The following is an 18,327-nucleotide window of genomic DNA, read 5'->3' as shown; positions in this document are numbered from 1 at the left end:
CACAGTCGCCTCTCCTCACCAAATTGTGTGAAACTCCTTCCCGGCACGGTAGCGCTTCGGGAAGCAGGGCGGCAGGTCTGCGCCGTTCACTGCTCCCAAAGCTTGCCCAGGCAGGGGATGTCAGAGGTGAGCCTCCCCCCGGCTGGGCTGCGCGACCTGGAGGAAGGGGGCACCTGGGCTTGCGGGTGTGCGCTGGAGTTCCCCGCTGATATTTAGGGACCCTGTGCAGACCGGGCACACGGGGTGTTAGCCGCCGCAAACTTCTGCGAGCGACGGGGGGAGCCCTCGGGCGCGGGACGGGCGGGCGGAGCCCCGGAACGGGTGGCGATCCGCCCCGTGCTCCCGTCGGGGAGGCGGTGGCGGCGGCGGCGGCGGGCAGCACCGCCCGGCGGGCGGGGCCCGGGCTATAAATCCGCCCCGCGGCGGCAGGCGGGCGGCTGTCGGAGTGCGGCGGCGGCGGCGCAAGGAGAGGGCTAGCGCAGCAGGTAAGGGAAGGTCCCTCTACCTGCCCACTCACCCACCTACCCATCCATCCCCCCCTCACCCCCGCGGACCTCGTAGCCCCTGCGAGAGCGCATCCTTGCATCACCCCACTCCTTTTTTTTTTTTTTTTTTCTTACCGATAAATCCCTTTTCCCCCCCGCCTTCCAAGCAGGGCTTTGCTGGCTGCCGACGGAGGAGCGGGTGGCTCTGAGCGGGGTGGTGTCTGTGGGCTGGCAGGAGGGAGCAGCAGGCGGGGTGCCCGGAGCCGTACCCCGGCCCCTCTGGGCAGCGGGGGCAGCTGCGGGATGCTGCTGCCACGGTCCAGGCTCCCTGGCAGGAGTGGACTGGGCTGGGCTGGAAAACATCTGTGAAGCGAAGGCACATACTTTTCCTACGGAAGTTGACTACTGGCGCTTGTTGCTTGTGTCTCCCTGCTCTCGCAGCTCCGCGTTGGATCTGGAGCAGAGGACAGACTTGACTGGTATCCAGCATTTACCAGTTAGGTGTTGCAGTGGGGTTGTTGTCTTCGTAGGTGATGATAGGTGCAGTTTGCCCCCCGTGCTTCCAGGCTTCAGGTTCAGGGCACTTCTAGTAGTGTTTGCAGTGGAGGCACAGCCGTGTCCTGGGTCTGATGAAATAAGTGATTTCACTTCTGCTAGGGAGGATGTTTTGGTTAAACGCTTTCCATTGTGTTATGGTTTTCCTATGAAACACTTGCAAACTGGCATTGCTTGCTGTTTTACCCACTGTTTTATAAGGAGCACAGTGCCTGATTTTGCACCCCATTCCCAGAACAGGACTTCCTTTAGGCTTCAGATAGAAGTAGTTACCAACCATGTTATTTGGAGAAGTATTTACCAACCATGTTGTTTGGACAATTTTCTCCTCAGTTGTCTGTTTAAATAGGAACTGTATTTTGAACCTAGATAAATGCAGTTGTAGTGGCATGGAAGAGGTCAAAGACAACCTGAAGCTTTCTGTCCAGCCTCTCTGCAAGGTGTTGTGCTGTTTTGACTTATTCTGGCTTTTTGTCAACTTTTTTGTGTCCAATGTGTGAAAGATACACAGCTGCTGAAAAACTCACGATTCAGGCAAGCAATGGGAATAGCCTGTAAACAGGAGCTATCAAATCCTTCAGGTAAACATGTGAGAAGCCTGCCTTGCTGTTTTTAGTCTTGGCCATTACAGGCATAACTTAAATCAAAACTTCATCCAGTGGCATTAAGGTGGTGCACTTTGAACTTGGCTCTGGGAACATGTTTTTTTTTTTTAATTTTGTGTTCTTTTAACCAGAGTCTAACTTAGTTTGACGTAGAATGACTGTGTTTTTATCACAAGTACTTGAGTAAACAGCAAGCTAATGCTGTATGATGTCCTGTGCACAGCAAGAATTTAATGACTGTGGATGAAATGGTAGAGCTCAGGAGTAGGTGCAGCAAAAATAAAGTGTTCCTTAAAGGTTTGTACAGTTCCCTGAGTATTAATAAGCTCTGTGCCCTTCAAGAAGAATAATGCATGGATGTGTTCAGGAGGAAGTGGTGTGTGTTTTGAGGTGGAAAATAGAGATGTAGTGAAAATGGGTTTTAATGTAGCAATGAGAGACTACTTAGGGTATGTATGGTTCCTGTACCTAATATTTTTCAGTATGAACTGAACAGATGCCATGGCATAACCATTTGGCGAACTGGAGACCACAGCTTCTGAATCTGAGTTCCTTGCACTGCAGTTCAGCAGATACCTGAATGGGCTGGATTTCAACTTTGAAAACTTTGAACTAAAATTTCTACAATCAGTGAACTAAGAGATGAACTCATCCCCTTGAGAATGGGCACTCTGCAAAGTGGCTGGCCTTGAACCAGGCTGGGTGAGAGGGCTCTAGAAGGTCTTGACAAACTGGGGTTTTAATTTGTTTCCCTTAAGAAGAAGGGATTGTGTACTGATTTCGTACATTCATTGGCCACTTTACCCAAGGTGACAGCAGGGTAGAGATGTCAAAGTGTCAGGTGTGCACAGAATTTGGCAATAGCCAAGGAAGTGTCACCCACTGCTGAGGGAGCACTGCCACATGTGCCTGCCTCTGTTTGGGAACAAGCATCCACACCACCAAAACCCAGACTCTTAAGTTTTTCTGTTTCTGCCCTGCACAATGGCTTTTTTGTTCTTGCCAAAATGAAAAGGAATGCTAAAACTGTGACAGATCATCTGGGTAGACTGTATGAATGCTCGGTAAAAACAGCAGGATTCCCCAATATTCTTTACTCCAGTGGGAGATACTTTGTTCTTTGAATATTCCTTTTTGCACTGACAGTTACGTGGGGAGATTACAGTGCATCTTGGGAAACACTTTGGCATGGGAGGCTGGTCCTTAAAAATAGTTATAAGGCAGTTGAGTAATTTGCTCTTGTAGTTCAGGTGGGATTAGCAGTGAACTGTTGTGAGAAAAATTCTTGGATTCAGATTTTTAAACCTAAGTGATTAATTTGTTTGACTGAAGTGCAACATACGTCTTTTCATGACCAGCTTAAGAGATTCTGGCAAACTTCTAACTTCCCATAGAAAATACTGTTTTTTCGCTTAACCTCATTAGAGCCTGAGAATCTGTTGCACAAAACGTGGAGCATACATGTAATGAGACATTTCCCGCTTTTATTGTCTCAAAATAGACAAAGAGTGAAAGAAAAGATACAGAAGGGGTAAAAATGGCTTGAGGCTCTTCAGAATGAAGACAACTAGAAACTGTGAAACTCTCAAATAATACAAATTCTAATTGGGGTGGATCAGCAATGTTTACATCATGCGTACAGCTGGAAGCTTAAGGTAGCAAAAGCCCATTTGCTGTCAGGGGAGAGTACAGCCTGGGAAACCAATGGCCTGAATCAGTTCAGTCCCAGCAGTATGCAGCAGGAGTGAGTTTCTCTAGTTGCTCTGGTTCGACCACTTGAGAGGAAAACCTTCCAAAAACCAGGAGATGCAACTGCTTGATATTAATAGGGATGAAATGCTGGTTCTTGAGATAACGTATGACTTCCAGATGGCAGTTTGTTTACATCTAACTTTCATGTTGCGTCACAGCACCTAGAAATCTCAGGCAGAAGTACAGAAGAGCCCACTTTGTCCTGTTGCTGTTTTGCTAAATAAATGGTATTGTATGTAGACTGCCCTTCAGCTTTTAGGTGTAAATTTGTAAGTTTGTAATGCATGATGGTGCTGCCCCTGCAGCCTTTTCTGTGAAGAATGGAGTGGATCTCCAGCTGTCAGCAGGTCAAGGAAGCAACAGTTACCCCTCTGCCACCTGTCAAAAGCTCTGTGCCAAAAGTTGCAAGTGAATTACTTGCTAGTACTGGAAAGTCGCGGGAAATATTCTGAAACTGTTTAAAAGGTGGAGAGTAAGGCAATTCCATTTTCAGGTTTGGTGGTGTGTGTTGCTACGGATTACTAAAATCTAGGTTAGGCCTCTTGGAAATCAATGGCTATGAATATAATGGCTATTGAACTTGGTGTTCCGCTCAAATGATGGTGTGGTTTTTTCCTATCTGTGCCACTTCCAGAGCCCTGGGTGACTTCAGCGGGGCCAGTCAGCGGGAGGTAATCCCTATTGTTAATTCCCTTTGGCTGTGCAGTTGGAGCAACAGCAAGGAACCATTCAGAGCTTCTCCTGAATATGTGATCATGTATCATTAAAGTGTTGTTATGACATAATTAAACTCAGTACTCAGCGTCCATGAGAATCAGTACCATTATTTGCCATTTAATCCAACACAGCAAGTGTGGAGTAAAGAAAAAAAAAGTAAAGCCTGCAATTATCCAAGTTTCAGACTTGAATGTGCAAGGTCCTATGCTGGATGATGAGGGAGATTAGTGTAGTTTTACTTTTAGCTAAGGGCTGCTGCAGGATCAGGCCTGTTTGGCTTCCCAACTGGCATGAGAGTGTTGTCTTTGGATAATGCCCAGCGGTTTGTTGTTAAATGGGGTGTTCTCCATGCAGAGGTGCTCTGCAGTGTGCTTGCTGATGCACAGCTGGACTGCCTGGGCTGATGAAATTTTCCACAGCTGTATCTGTTTGTACAAAGCAGGATGTATGTCAATCTTACTGCTCTTATTTTGTGTGGCTGATCACGTTTCCTATGTTTCTTTTGGGTTTTGTGCTACTTCCTTTCAGTTAATTGTCACAATTTTAATAGATCTTTTTCATCTGTCTGTCAGGTTTTTTCTCTTGGTAGCTGGAAGTTGGTCAATGCAGATCTTCCTTTTCAAGTCCTGTTTTTAAAACTGGATATTCACTACTTTTCCAAGCCTTTAACTGGCTGCTTCCTGTCTGAACTAAGTATAGCTTCAAAAGTATAGCTCTTTTAGCTTATTCTCTACCGTGGACGTGTAAGGCCAGTCTGCTAGTACTGTATGGATGATGTAAAAATTAATGGAAAGAGCAAACCTTAGGGCCTAGTGCAGCATGAAAACCTAACTGACTGTAAAACAAATCTTTCCGTGTCCTTTCAACTATTCCTTGGGGGTTGTTTTTGTGTGTGTGTGGGGGGGGGGGCTTTTTCTGTCCTTGCCATTTCACCACTATTACAACTTGCCTTCTTTAAGAAATTGTGATTTTTGTGTTTTTTTTTTTAAGAAGCAAAAACTAAATGGTAAGGATCTTAATCTGTAATGTCCCTGATTAAGACTCTGTAGGTGGAGGCACTGGTATTCAAAGCAAGAAAGTGGTAATATGTTTTATATATATATATGTGTGTCTTTAGTGGTAGGCATAAGGTATAATGGAAAAGTAATCAGCAAAGTAGAAGGCAACTTTTAAAGGAACCTTTATTTGTGAACACGGGAGGCAGACATCCAGATGGGAAGTGTGCTATTAGAGGAAGGAAGGATTGCTCTTGCTGTGGGTTTTTGGGTTGCTTCCTTTAGGAAGCTCATATGTACCTTGTCAAACTAATGATGTCATTTTCCTACTGCTATAGTTCTAGAGTGCTCTAAACGTATTTTGTATGTATTGTATGTAATATATCCCTGCTAAATTTTAAGATGCATTTGTGTCCTTGGACAAAGTTGCAACATACTGGCTTATGTGACTAGTCTATGAAGTAGAAGTAGATGCACTGCAGAGTTTTATGATGGCCCTTTCTCTTATGGCAAATTCAAAATACTATTCTTTTTCCTAGATGATTCAATTTAAGAGCATCCCATATTTTTTTCCCATGTGAAACATACTGAATTGTATGAAGTTGTGTATGAAATCCCAACCTTACATAAAAACTTGGGCTCACGTAACTCCAGCTCCTCTTGTAAACAAAGTCTGGAAAGTGACAACTTAAGTTCTCTGCCTGATGTATAGATGCTAACCTGGAGCATGGATGGGTAAAGTTGTGAAAAAAGTCAGCTGAGGATGAAGAATTGCTTTTTGGCCACTTTGAAGGATTTTGAAAGGCCTTATTTTGAGAAGCAAGGAGTATTTTGGCACTGAATGGTGCTGACTTACTCCCTCACCAGTCCCATCTGCTGCAATACAGGCAGGAGTGTGCTCAGCCGGTAGGAATATCATATTGTTATCTCTAGGTGCTGAGGCTTGAAGGCAGTGGAAGACTGTTACCCAAATCTAGTCCTGAGTCGTTAAGCATGTGCAAATGCTTAAATTTGGGAAATTTTATAATGGGACTTTCTTGGGAAGAATGAAAGATGTGTCCTTAACACAATGGCCATTTGTGCAAAGTTTGAGTCCAGATTAGGATCTAGAATGCTAAAGTTCATCTTAGAAAAGGGGACTGGGAGCTCACAGGAACAAAATAATATCCATAAATTATATTTTTCTTCTCAAAACCAAACAAAAACCCTCAGACACTTATGGAAAACTTCAGCCCAGGCATTTTGGCAGGGGTTATAAAAAGAACTTGTAACAGCGATGAGCAAGCAGTTTTAATAGGTGGTAGAAGCATGAACCCATATAGTATGACCTAATGAATACATTTAAATTAAGATACATCATCATCCTTAGCTGTGATGTTTTGTAACTTAACCACTCATCTTTGCAACATCAATGTGAAAATGCAAAACATACGAAGAGAAACCACTATATACTTGCAAGGGTGCAACCTAGAGAGCCAGACAACATTCCTCATCTCTGAGTATACTATGGGCCTGTCCCTTCTGGAATAATCTCAGTAAGTTTTTGCCTCTAACTTGCACAGAACCACCCACTTTTTGAAGCAGTTGCAGCTGGGCAGAAGCTATGAACTATTAAAGCATGGCAGATTGAGAATAGGAGGGGGTGGGGAGCATGGCCTGACCACTGGTGAGCTGCAGGAACAATAGCTTGTTTCTTGTCTGTTTAGACTGCAATCTTTGTGGCAGAAGCCGTCTCTTCCATGTTATGAAATGCCTAATGCATCTTTGCAGTATTCGTTATTTCATCTGCCCCCAAAGCCCAGCCTAGTACCCAGGTGCAAGGCAGGTGTCAGGTTCTGTACCAATGCATCGCCTTTAATCTTTGCGTAAGACCTTTATGTTTGCAATCAGTTGAAGGAGGAGTGGGATGGATGCAGAGAAGGATGTTGGGAGGATGCTAGGAGGGTGCTGGGGCAGTGGAAGGAGACTGGCTGGCTTGGTGGGGTAAGAAAACAAAGCCTGGGAAGGCAGCTGATTGCTCTTCACTCTTTCCACCCTGCAGTGCTGCCACCCACAGCCTGGAGTCATTTAAAGCTAAAGGACAATATTGGCACCAGTACCAATGGGCATAATGTGTTTCCAAATAAATTTAGGCTGCCACTCAGATGTAGGATTTCTTACAAAAGCCCCGGGTTCCCCTACCTCCACCCTGCGCTGTCATGCTCTGCAAGGGCTGTTTGCAGCCACGTCAGCAGTGAGCGGTGGCTGCTTGAGGAGGGAAGTTGGGATGACGGCACTCTTCATAGCTGGAGAGTCCTGGGAGTCACTAGTATTTTTAATCTCTCTTAAGAAACTTCACATTATTGGAGATAACTCTGTGAGAAGTGGTTATGACCAAAAGCAGTTTCAGGTGCCAGATGCTAAAGAAACCTGAATTTCTGAGAACTTCATTAGGGTTTATAATCTGTCCCTCATGGAGTTGTGATATTATAGTATAGGTAGTATTAGGGATTGCTACAGCAGGAAAAAAGCCCCAAGACATTGCAAGCTCTCCATTTGCCTGCCAGCTAGGAATAGCATAGCTGCTCATTATATTGGAGGGGACACAACCGGAGTGTCCAGCATAGGGGAGATGGGGACAGCAGACATGTCCTTTGGCTAGCACACCAACCCTTCCCACAGCCAGTTTCTAGTCCTGTGAAGCATGGGAGGACCCCGAGCTTTCCAGGGAACATTCTTCATCGCATCCCACAGCAAGAGGCTTGTGCAAGCCGCATTGCAACAGTTTTCTTGCTCAACATCTGCGGAGTAGACAGAAGGGTTGCTTCCAGCTCGCTTTGTTTTGATGCTACTATCAATGCGCAGCTGCAAGAGCGTGTCATGCGTGTGAAGAGTAACCAGCCCCTGGTCTGAGGAATTGGCGGTTTAAAGGCAGTGTCCAATCCCAAAGCGATTGCAGCTGAACAGCTCTGCGCCCATAGAGGCACCGGCGCCAGTTGCACAAGTGGAAAAAACACCCAGAACGACAGGACTGGAGAAGAGCCTGGAGATCTTGCCTACGTAACTGCAGGGGTACGCTGAAGCCGCAGGCAGGCGTAGCTGCGGGAGAGGCTGCGGACCCGCACCTGCGTGTTGTTTGTGGGAGCCCGGTGGAATCGGCTGCTGGCTCTGTCCTTGCAGTTGTCTCCGTGTGGCTTCACCTGGCTGTTCCTTGGCACAGGGCTCAAGTTCTTGGCTAAAACGTTTCAGTTTCCTAATCAGATTGATTAGCACATAGCATAAGTCTAAACTTAAAAATGGCTAAAACTTCTTGTTTTTTGAAAATCACTGTTATGCTATGTTATGCTTCTAAAAACCCACTTTTTTTTTTTTCCTGGATGCCAGCTCTTATTTTCAACTAGAGCCTTCACTAAAACATGCTGGTGGAGTAGCTCACAAAGGGGGTTGAAAAGAAATAAAAGCAAATTGCTTAGAAACAAAAAACAATGAAATTGAGTATTGGCAGTGTGCTGTGCTTGAAGATGGCTGGGTGATGGCAATTCACAGGACATCTGTGAACCAGAGGCCATGAGACAGCGTAGTTGTTTCAGTTCCCTGATATTATTTAATTTAATGCTTTGGTTCCTGACCTCTTCTGATTTGAAACTTTAGGTTATTTAAGGGCCACGCTTCCAAGCTTCCTGTGTGTCAGGTTATTAACTTTTAGTTGCAAATTGAGATAATCATGTATAACCAGAGGCTAAGGAAACCCAGAGAGTCCCAAGTAGTTGAGTGTCTTCAACTTTTGACACTTGCTGCTCAAACTGTTTAGTCAGATGCCACTTAACTGTCAAAAGTCATCTGCTGTTTTTTTTTTTTAAAGAGGAGGAACTGCTATAAAACCTCTTCCGTTATTTATTGTGTGGAACTATGTCGGAGAAAATCAGTAACTTGGTACACAAAGGACCTCGTGATACCAGTGCCTGTAACAAAGAGTAGCTTAAACAGGGCATAGTGTGGGCAGATGCTTATGCATGAACTGTTTTGGATGCTTGTGAAATGTGTAATTTTCAAATGAATCATGAACAGGAAGATTAGATTTGTCAAGTTTATTATAAAATATCTGAAATGTAAACTGCACTTAATGAAAGCGTGCACTGTGGACCATAACCATACATGGGTGCTATCAACTGATGTCCACTTCTCTCTGTTTAGTGGAGACAAGTTTTTTCAGGCTGCTCTCCAGTTTACAGTAACCATTTTTTGTTCTAGGGCCGGTCAGACTAGTTTACAGCATTTCCTGTGAATGACTGGAAGAGGTCTGATTGACTGTGTGTAAGGCTCAAATGCAGTTTGAGCATCACAGTAACTTCCCTTGCTTAATTGTCAGCCCCCTGAGCTGCCTGGTTATTTTTCTGACCGGGAACTGAATGGGGATCTTTGCTAATCAACTGCTGCGAGCTCTGGAGACATCTTAGTGCTCTCCACTCTTGCCTCATCCCTACTTCTTTAATAGTGCTTTGAGCTGCTGCAGATGCACAAAGCCTCAAATTGCCACCCCTGTCCTTCCTACCTTCTTTGGTGCCTGAGCTCTGAAAACACTTGTGCCTTTCAAGGGATAAAGCGCAGAGTGATGCGACTGGCTTGGAAACACCTCCCATGTGTGGCCCTGCAGCCCAAGTCTCGCATGGTCCCTCTGTCTTTCTCCAAAGAGAGCAACACCGGTGTTTTTGGAGCTGTGACCCTCAGTGCCCATGGCCCTCTCCCTCTTTGCCTTTAGATGCTCATGAGTATTTAATCCCACATGTAAAGTGATTCCTGTCCCTCCTGCTTGCTCAGCCTGCAAAGATGGAAATGCCATCAGGCTGCTCTGGTGAAGTTACTCTTCTGTATATATGTACTCAAAAGGAGAATATCTCTGCTGCCAGTGTTTAAACAAGCTGTTTGGAGGAAATTGCCTTCAGGCAGGAGTCTTTCCTGTTCTTTGTTTTCCATGATAGCACGTAAATAAAAAGCAGTTGGGTATGAGGGCAAAGGTAAATCCTGTAGTGCTGGTAGCAGTTCCCCCAGCCCTTCGTGGATGTGAGACCATCACACTTGATGCACCCTGTGGCACAAACCTGGACAACCATATGTGTGTTTTCAGAAGAATAGTTTGAAATGAGCGATCTTTGAACTTGTTTCACTTCTGTGCTTGGAATGAACTTGGTCACGTATATTAGGATTACCTAATACTTGGTACTTATGATTGCAACACTGCAGTGTCTGAGGTTGGATGGCCTGATGTGTGGCTTCTTGGCTCCTTTGTTGGGATCCCTGTTGTGCAAAGCCAGGCTGCACATCCATCCTGCACCTCCTGCTACCAAAACAAGGCTGCAGCAATCACTGTCCCTCCAGCAATAGTGCAAAGGGACAGGGGGTATATTCTGAACTTTCAGGAGCAAAATAATTGGGCTCAGTGAAATGATGCCTGAGCTACTAGCCTTGGTTATAACACTTTCTCCGATGCTTTTGGAGCAGTGGGTTTGGTCTGGAATGGGTACAGAAAAGCCTCTTTGAATGAAATTAGTGAACACAGTATTGCACAGATGACTTCACCCTTCCCCACATCCCCCTTGCTTCCTAGAGGCTGGTTTGATGCCTTTCCTGCTAGTTGGCAAACATAGATATGTAATCAGTTTTAAAGTACTTTGCCAGCTGCAAAGGTGCCTTAGACCTGTATTTTTTTCTTAGTTAGAAGTATGATTGTTTTAAAACTTAATCCTCTGAGCAGCAATTGTAACCGATATCTGGATGCAGGGTGGTGGGTGTCCACTGGGTGGAGTTGGCTTGTCCCAGAATGGAGAACTTGGGACCTCTTAGGAGGCTGAATTGGCCAAGAGGAATGAAAAAAAAAGTTGTTTTTCTCCAAGTTGGCAACTTTATGCTACTGCTTGCAGATATAAATGAACTTTGTCTTTTGAAGACTTCTGTGAGGCAAGTGCTTTGAAATGTGTATAAAGGAATGCTTGTATGGTTATCTATTTGGGAGAGTTATGCAGTTACATTAGCTTTGAGCTACCCTGTCACATAACAGGGAGGGGGGGAGCACAAACCACCTATTTAGAGATTATAAAATTTGTGCTGAACATGGGTGGTACAAAACCACTTCCCCAGCATCTTTCTCTTTGGAAAATAAGATGGTTTTTTACAGTACTGACAGATAGCAGGGCTTTGTTTGCCAGCTCTCATGAACAAATAGCGTGTTGTTGTGCCGCTTTCTCACAAGGTTGTTTCTTGGTAGGAATGTTTCAGGTATTCCTGATGCAGAGAAGGAAAACCCAGAGCTTGGAAATGCCTGATCTGAAAACATTATGTGGCTGCAAGATCTGGTATCTTTCCAAAAGCGAGAACTTGGTACACGTTGGGCTTTTGTTCAGCCGACTTCATGGCAGTCGTGTAATCTGCTGGTCAGCACTTCCTAGTGCTGGTTCTTTCGGAAACATAGAGCAACAACTTTGAACTATTATGAAAACAGGATTGTTTTTTAAGGCTATAAAAGGCATCCATCTTGTTCTTTTTGGCACAGTTTTTTTGGTCATTTGTAGTCAATGCTCTGAGTCCCTGAAAATCTGAAACTGTCCCGTGTAAACAACTTTCTTCCACAAACACTAGCTGTGGCTTTGTTCCCCGACCGCTTCTAACTGGAAAACTGCAGGGGACCTGGCTTCTTACTTTCCTCCCCTACAGGCAAAACATGGAAAAGTCTCTTGCACTTCTGGTCCCTATTGCAGAATTAGGTGCAACATTAAGGTGCTATTTCTGTCTTAACAGAATTTGCTGAATTGAAAAAAAAAAAAAAAAGTGACTTAGATGCAATTGCATGTAAGTATTTTCGACCTCTAAATATTGCAGCAGCACTTATTTTCCCTCTCTGCCATGCACAATTGCTCACTGTGTAAGAATGGCAGATTACATAGGTGGCTGTAATTACAAAAATACATAACACTGTTTCTACAATGTCACTTGCAGTTGCCTGAAATTTTGGCAAACTTGGTTTTTGCTTGTTCTTTATGATTAAGATCTGCAACAGGTAAAACTTACTGGAAAACCTGGAGAAAAAGGGTGAATCATAGTGACTGCTGGGGGATTAACTCTTGTCTTGACTCCTTTGACTATTTAAGTAGCTCTGGTGCCTTGTAAATTTGGATTACAGATTACTGGCAATGGGGTCAGTTTTGTTCCTGTCCCCATGCCTCAACTGGTGGGGTTAAATATTCATGAAGCATTTCTCTAAGTTTAAAATTGCCGGTCTAATTCTTTACCAAAAATCCACCCAATTGTGTAGCTAGCAAGAAGGGTTCCTAAAATCTGAAGTGGTTTGCACGTGCATGGACATCAGTGTTTTTTCAGCATTAACTTTCTTAATCTGTGTGTGCCACTTCATAGCTTCCTGCAGCATCCAGTGATCTTGCAAACTTTCTCACTAGAGCATCTTTGCCCAGGGAAAAGCGCATCGAGTTAACCCATGGGGCAGACTAAAAATGATGCTGCTGCTTCCACTGCTGGCTCCTGGATACTCCTGTGGGCTTCACAGCCGTTCTTGAGCACCAGGTCATTTATGTAGACAGGGTTGATTGGCTTAAATCAGATTGAAGTCAAGAGGTGGGAGATCATGGTTTAAAGAATCAATTTAAATTCTGTTCTGTAGTTCTATGCTTATCTTCAGGAAAATTGTTAATAAATAAAATGGTTGCAGTTAACGCTTAGTCAATAATTCCTAAATGTGTTTCTGCCTTTTGGCTTGCTTTATGAGTACGCTTACTCATATGCTTCACTTGAGACAGTTCTAAACTTTTGTTTAAAACAAATCAATTATTTACTTTTTTAGTTGTGTAGTTAATAAATTTCCAATTTTGTCCAAAGATGTCTAAAACCCACATGATATGCATTTTTCCAGCAGGCCAGAGGATACGTAACAAACATACTTTGACTTTTGTATTTGTCATCTTGCTGTTTAAAACAGTTCTGGTATCTCTTTTGAGAATTGTTTCTGGTCATTCATTAGAGCTTCGCAGGGCACAGCCCTCTGCCACCTTAGCTTTGACAAGAGAGTGAAAACATGCTGTTCTTTTTAACTCGCGGTTTGGACTGATATGGTTGCTGAACTGAGATGCCTGTTGGTCCAAATGCAAAAGGCGCACTGCACCTGCAGCACAACCTGCTGCTCTGCTGCGGCAGTCGCCTCCTCTGGGGTTTGGCTGTACCCCTGTTCCCAGTTAAGCTTCCCGCGGATGAGGGCTGGGTATCGCGATGCTGGTCCTTTCCTATTGCAGGATGCAGCAGTCTTGTTCCTTACTTTGGCAGTTTCGAAAACAGCATTTTTTGCATGCACTTTGTTGGTGTCCACTTACAGGAATATCTGTTTTACTTGGTACTATTTGTTCAGATCAGGGAGGGTGTTTCCATCCCAAAGAATAGAGCACATCAGTCAGAGTAAAATGATGCTAATGAGTGTCCAGTTCAGTTTTCTTACAGTAAAGATCTGGGGGGTGGACAGGGAGCCTGCATCAAAAAGAAAAAGGAAAAAAAAAGAAGAAAAAATAAATTTCAGAGATGAGTATTCAAGCTAATTTCCGAAGGTGCTTGTGCAGATTTGGCTCTGCCTCCTTTCACCTGTGAAACGACAGTTTCCATGGCTCTCTACTGGTCCCTGCCCTGTTTCCTTCAGCATTCCCTGTTTTGAAGCTGCCAAACTTCTGTTTGATCTTGCAGCCTTAGTATTTCTTTAATCTTGTATTGTGCAGGAGTGTGTATATAAATAAACCAGGGAGGCATTTTACAAGAGATTCATAACCTTCTTGCAAAGGTCTTTTAAACTATAACCTGAGACAGTGGGTCATTGCTAGGGGGGTTGGGTGGAGCAAGATCTTTATTTGTTCCTGTTTTTAATCTTTGATGCAAGCTGAGAACAAATCTTTTTTCATCTTTGCAGATATCAGCTACTGACCATGTCAACAGAGTTCCAGGATGCTCACCTTGCAGAGGTGAAACCTCTGGTGGAGAAGGAGGAGGTAATTATTTTAAACCTTTTTACAGCTTATGTGTTTTATTTCAGGGCTGCTGTTGGAACTGCACGTGTGTTCTTAGATTAGTTCTAACATATCATATGGAAGAAACAAGAGAAACTGGAGATAGAATAAGAGTGTGGTTTTCAGGGTTTTTTTTTATTAATGCAAAACGGAGCTTTAATTATTTGTTCTTTCTTGGTCTTTGGTTTTACCCTTCTTTAGTGCTAATCTGCTGGTGACATTTTTTCTTTTCTGAATAATGACAGCTCTGGGTGTCTTTGCCCAGTTGGCATCATGCAAAACACCTAATCTCATGTACATCCATCTATACCTATATATATACATCTATATACCTATAGACTTCTCAATGTACAGATACAAACTTTGCTCTGTCAGCTACCTTTCAAGGAGGCACAGAGAACCTTTACTTTTCTTTTGGGCACATCTGAGCCCAGAGGTACGACTGTGCCTCATCTAATCGTCTCTGACTGCACTGAGCTATGAGTTACAGCCAAACTGCTACCAGGTCTGCAGCCGGCTGGGTGTGCGCAAGCCACAGCCTTTCCTCTGGGGTTGCAGTGTAGAAACATCGTAGCCTTTTTTTTGCTTAACCTTGTTGTACTTCTTTCCATTTGTTTTTGCACCATTTTCTTCAAAAATCTGCCCACAGCATCTGGGTTCAGTGGCTGTCTGACTCTTTGGTGGTAGCAGTACTCTCTGCTTCGGTATGTTCATGGCAAATAATTGACTGTAATACGTGAAGGAACCTCTCAGCTTTTTTCTTGAATCAAAACTAAGATTTTTCTTTTGTTCCCAATGATTGTAATTCTTGAAAATCATGTATATAAATGTGTTGGGTTTTTTCTGGTTTTCTACACTAGAACTATTCATTGCTCTATCTGCTACTTTCTTTTTTATTCCCTACCTCTTTTGCGTAAACACTTCAGAAAATCATTTCCACTTGTGACTGCAGTGAAACGGCTAGAGAAACTTTAAACACGGCTCCTTTGCCAAGGACATTGCATGAAAGCAGAGCTTGTTTGGATACCAGTGAATGCAGCACTCAAACTTTTCAGAAGCTAAGGTCCCTTCTTAATGCCAATATTGTTCAGTAGTAGCAAAACAAAGGAGATACTAAGCAGAAGCCTTATGGGTACTGAAATGCCTTTGCTTCAAAGTTCAGAAATATCTTAACACTGATTAACTTCCTGGGTTTCTGTAGCACGTAGATCAAAAGTTGGAATCTTGACAATGACCCCATATGCTTTTATTCACGATGTTACCTTAAGTTTTGTCTACGTGGGAAAACGAGCACAGAGTTTGATTTCCTCTGTGGCCATTCTTAACATAGATGAAGGAAGTTACTTAATGTATCTTGAGAAAGTGGAAAAGATTGCCCTGAAGGACACTCAGCACATACTAAGGTTAGCAGTGGAGATGGTGTTGAGTGGGTGATGCACTCTGAAGTCACGTCCTGGCTTGTTGTACTTAGGTTTCTTCTACAGCTGAGTCTTTGTTCCTGAACAGTTATTTCATATGCTGTCTATATGGATGCCACATATACTTACTCCTTTTTACTCTAGACCCCACGGAAACAACCGTGTATGAAACTAGCTATGTTTAAAAGGTTGTGAGACCAACAGTATAGTAAGATTAAAACCTAGCATATTGTCTAAAGCTAAGGCTGCGTAAAATGACTTCCACAAGCTCAGTCAGCTCTTTAGCTACATGTTTGTATGTACAAGACACTGCCTAATTGCCTAAAGATCATGGCTCTAGAGTCCTGCCATAATTATGGGTTGGACTGCATGAGGTCCACCATCTGAGATGATATTGCCCAAGACAGCAGTTGTATTGCTTCTCACATCTTCCATCTTGAATTTACCTGGGCTTCTGGGACTGAGTGACCTCCTTGCCAGGATCCTAAGCTTTGCTTTTTATCTCAATACTTTTTTCAAGCTTTGGCTTCTCTGTCATACTCAGCAGCTTAAAAAGTGTTGGCTTGGCTGCTCTTCCCTCTGTTTTGAGCCCTCCAGCGGAAATACAGGTTTGACTTCTTCCTTGTCTTTTAGTAGAAGGAGGTGACTATAAGACACTTCTTCCTTTGAAGTTATAAGCCTCTTAGACTATTGGAGATGGGGAGGATGTCACCTAACTCCTTTTCTGCTGGAGGTCCTTGACAGGTGTAGGAACTAATAGCGATGGCTGGTCACAGGTTGGAACGTACCTCTCTGTGTCCAGCCAGCCTCCCAAACATAACAAGGCCTAATTTTAGCTAGGATAAAACCCTTCCCACCTTCCACATAGTGTAAACAAATCCCAGTAATGACTGCTTAACTGAGTTGCAAGTGCTCAGTGCATGCTCGAACAACAGCTTTCCATCCTAGGCAGGACTGAGGTGGGCTGTTGGCTGTCCCATGGCTACAATAAGCAATGGAGAAAAGTTCAGTTACTGCTCTGCCCTGTCCAGTGATTTAACAGTAAATGAAGCTTCACCAGCTTTTGTGCTTTATTTTGCTGGTCTATAATCTAATGTTTTACTGTTTTCATGTTCTCCATGAAGATTAGTGGGTAAAAGCTTTTGGGTGAATTTTGATATTCAGCAAGAGAGCTTTCACTGAATGAAGGGACAGGACAGAGCTCTTGGCTGCAGAACTGGTGGTTGAGAACACACGTGTCCCAGTGCAGATTTCTGTAGCTGCAAAAGTTACCTGCATTAACGCTTTAAAATCTTTTCACAGGCTATCACTCGCCTCCTTCCAGACTTCGATGTTCAGGCAAGTAAAGCTCTTCTGCTTTTTTTTTTTTTCTGGTAAAAGGGGAAACTGAATTGACATTTGAGAAAACAGCAAAATGTGGTCAGAAGTGACTGCTTGCCAGAAATACTGTTACTGTGGGAGAGGGGTCTGAATGGGGCTCTAACATAGTGATGTGAAGGAGACTGCAGGAGGTCTTTTCAGACTGAAGCTGAGAAAGTTTCATCCAAAAGGGGTGGCTGGGTTGCGAGCAGTTCTATTCTTGTAAGAGAATTAGATTCTTCAGCAGTGATAGTGAAAGCAAAATATTCCCCTCCCACATGGACACACACTTTCCCCAATGAATTTGCTTTTGTTAGCAGTGTGCATGCATTTCCTCAGAGGAAATGTCCCTCTCCATGTATGGTTGAAAGTTTCCAAGAGATTCCTGAAGCCTGTGGAGTGGTGGAAGGCCCTAAGCAATGAATTTTGCCCATAACAGGGTGATGGTAGTTTCCGTATGTTTATTTACAGCCAGAACATAAGAGTTCATAAAGCACACCACTAGGTCAATGGCTTTCCACTTTCCCCGTGTCATGCTTTTGAGAGGTAACTTTCTAACTCTCTTGGCTCCCTTTGTATATTATTTTATTGCCATTTGGACTTCTGACTGAGATGTTTGCCCTTGCTGGTTCTTAAGCTGAGACTAAGGAAATGCATGGCTGTCAGAGTCGGGCTGGGTTGAACAGGGAGGGGGACCAGGGAGCTTGTACCTGCCTTGACAAAAAGAGCGAGCGGTGAATTCCCATCGCTGAGGACAAGAAGGAGTATGTGTTGGGAAAAGAGGCTTGCCGGGTGTCTTATTTTTATCAAGGGGTGTAGGGAGGGAGGTAGACTGCAGGAACAAGGAAACCTGTTAAATTGTTCTAGTCTCTTGAATGTTCAGGTGGAGGTGCTTGAAGGAAATAACCCTTCTGTACTTTGTGGCATGTAGCACTTTATTTGCACCTGTCAATGTTTTTATTCAATGTTGTGCAAATTGGTTAAAAATCCAGCACAAACTCAGCAGTCTTTTCCCCGGAAACCAAGGGAGACAGTTATCTCAAACATATTTGCCATCTTTCAATGGTTCTTACTTCTACAGAAAAACTGTAGTTTCCATTAATCTGGCATCTTTCCCCTTATCCTTTCTAATGATGAAATCCACTGCCTGAAGTCTTGATAAGTATAAGTTAAAGTTGTCATCATGTGACTTCCTGTGCACAGCATGGGAGAAGCTTTTTGTTTAGGTCCAGATTGATCACTTGGTCTAAATAGATTTGAATCCCAGATTAAGTCTGCTAGCAGGAATACTGCAGTATTTTGATTAAGAATCCAGAAGTGACCCATATTTCATTTCTATTCTTGGAATAAATTTGCTTGGTTTGTAAACTATGTGTGTATATATAGATTTTTTTAACTTGCAGATCAAATTC

The 18,327-nt window shown here is 43.6% G+C and overlaps 1 protein-coding gene across 3 annotated transcripts in view; it reads left to right on the top strand.

The window, feature by feature from the left end:
• NDRG1 (N-myc downstream regulated 1) overlaps nt 1–18,327 on the top strand; it is a 75,663-nt gene that overhangs the window by 34,862 nt on the left and 22,474 nt on the right. Inside the window, exons 1-3 of one of the 3 annotated variants that reach the window (XM_052787523.1) lie at nt 361–485; nt 14,042–14,120; nt 16,859–16,894. In XM_052787523.1, coding sequence (XP_052643483.1) covers nt 14,058–14,120; nt 16,859–16,894 — 99 coding nt within the window. In that variant the 5' untranslated portion in view covers nt 361–485; nt 14,042–14,057. Of the gene's footprint in view, nt 1–360; nt 486–3,363; nt 3,390–14,041; nt 14,121–16,858; nt 16,895–18,327 lie in introns of those variants that run through there. The other 2 variants (XM_052787522.1, XM_052787521.1) reach the window with 2 other exon arrangements.

This window comes from Harpia harpyja, chromosome 5, assembly GCF_026419915.1.
Source record: "Harpia harpyja isolate bHarHar1 chromosome 5, bHarHar1 primary haplotype, whole genome shotgun sequence".
NCBI classification, from domain to species: Eukaryota; Metazoa; Chordata; class Aves; order Accipitriformes; family Accipitridae; genus Harpia; species Harpia harpyja.
Note: the sequence above shows the minus strand (reverse complement) of the source record. Positions and strands in the feature narration are given on the sequence as shown.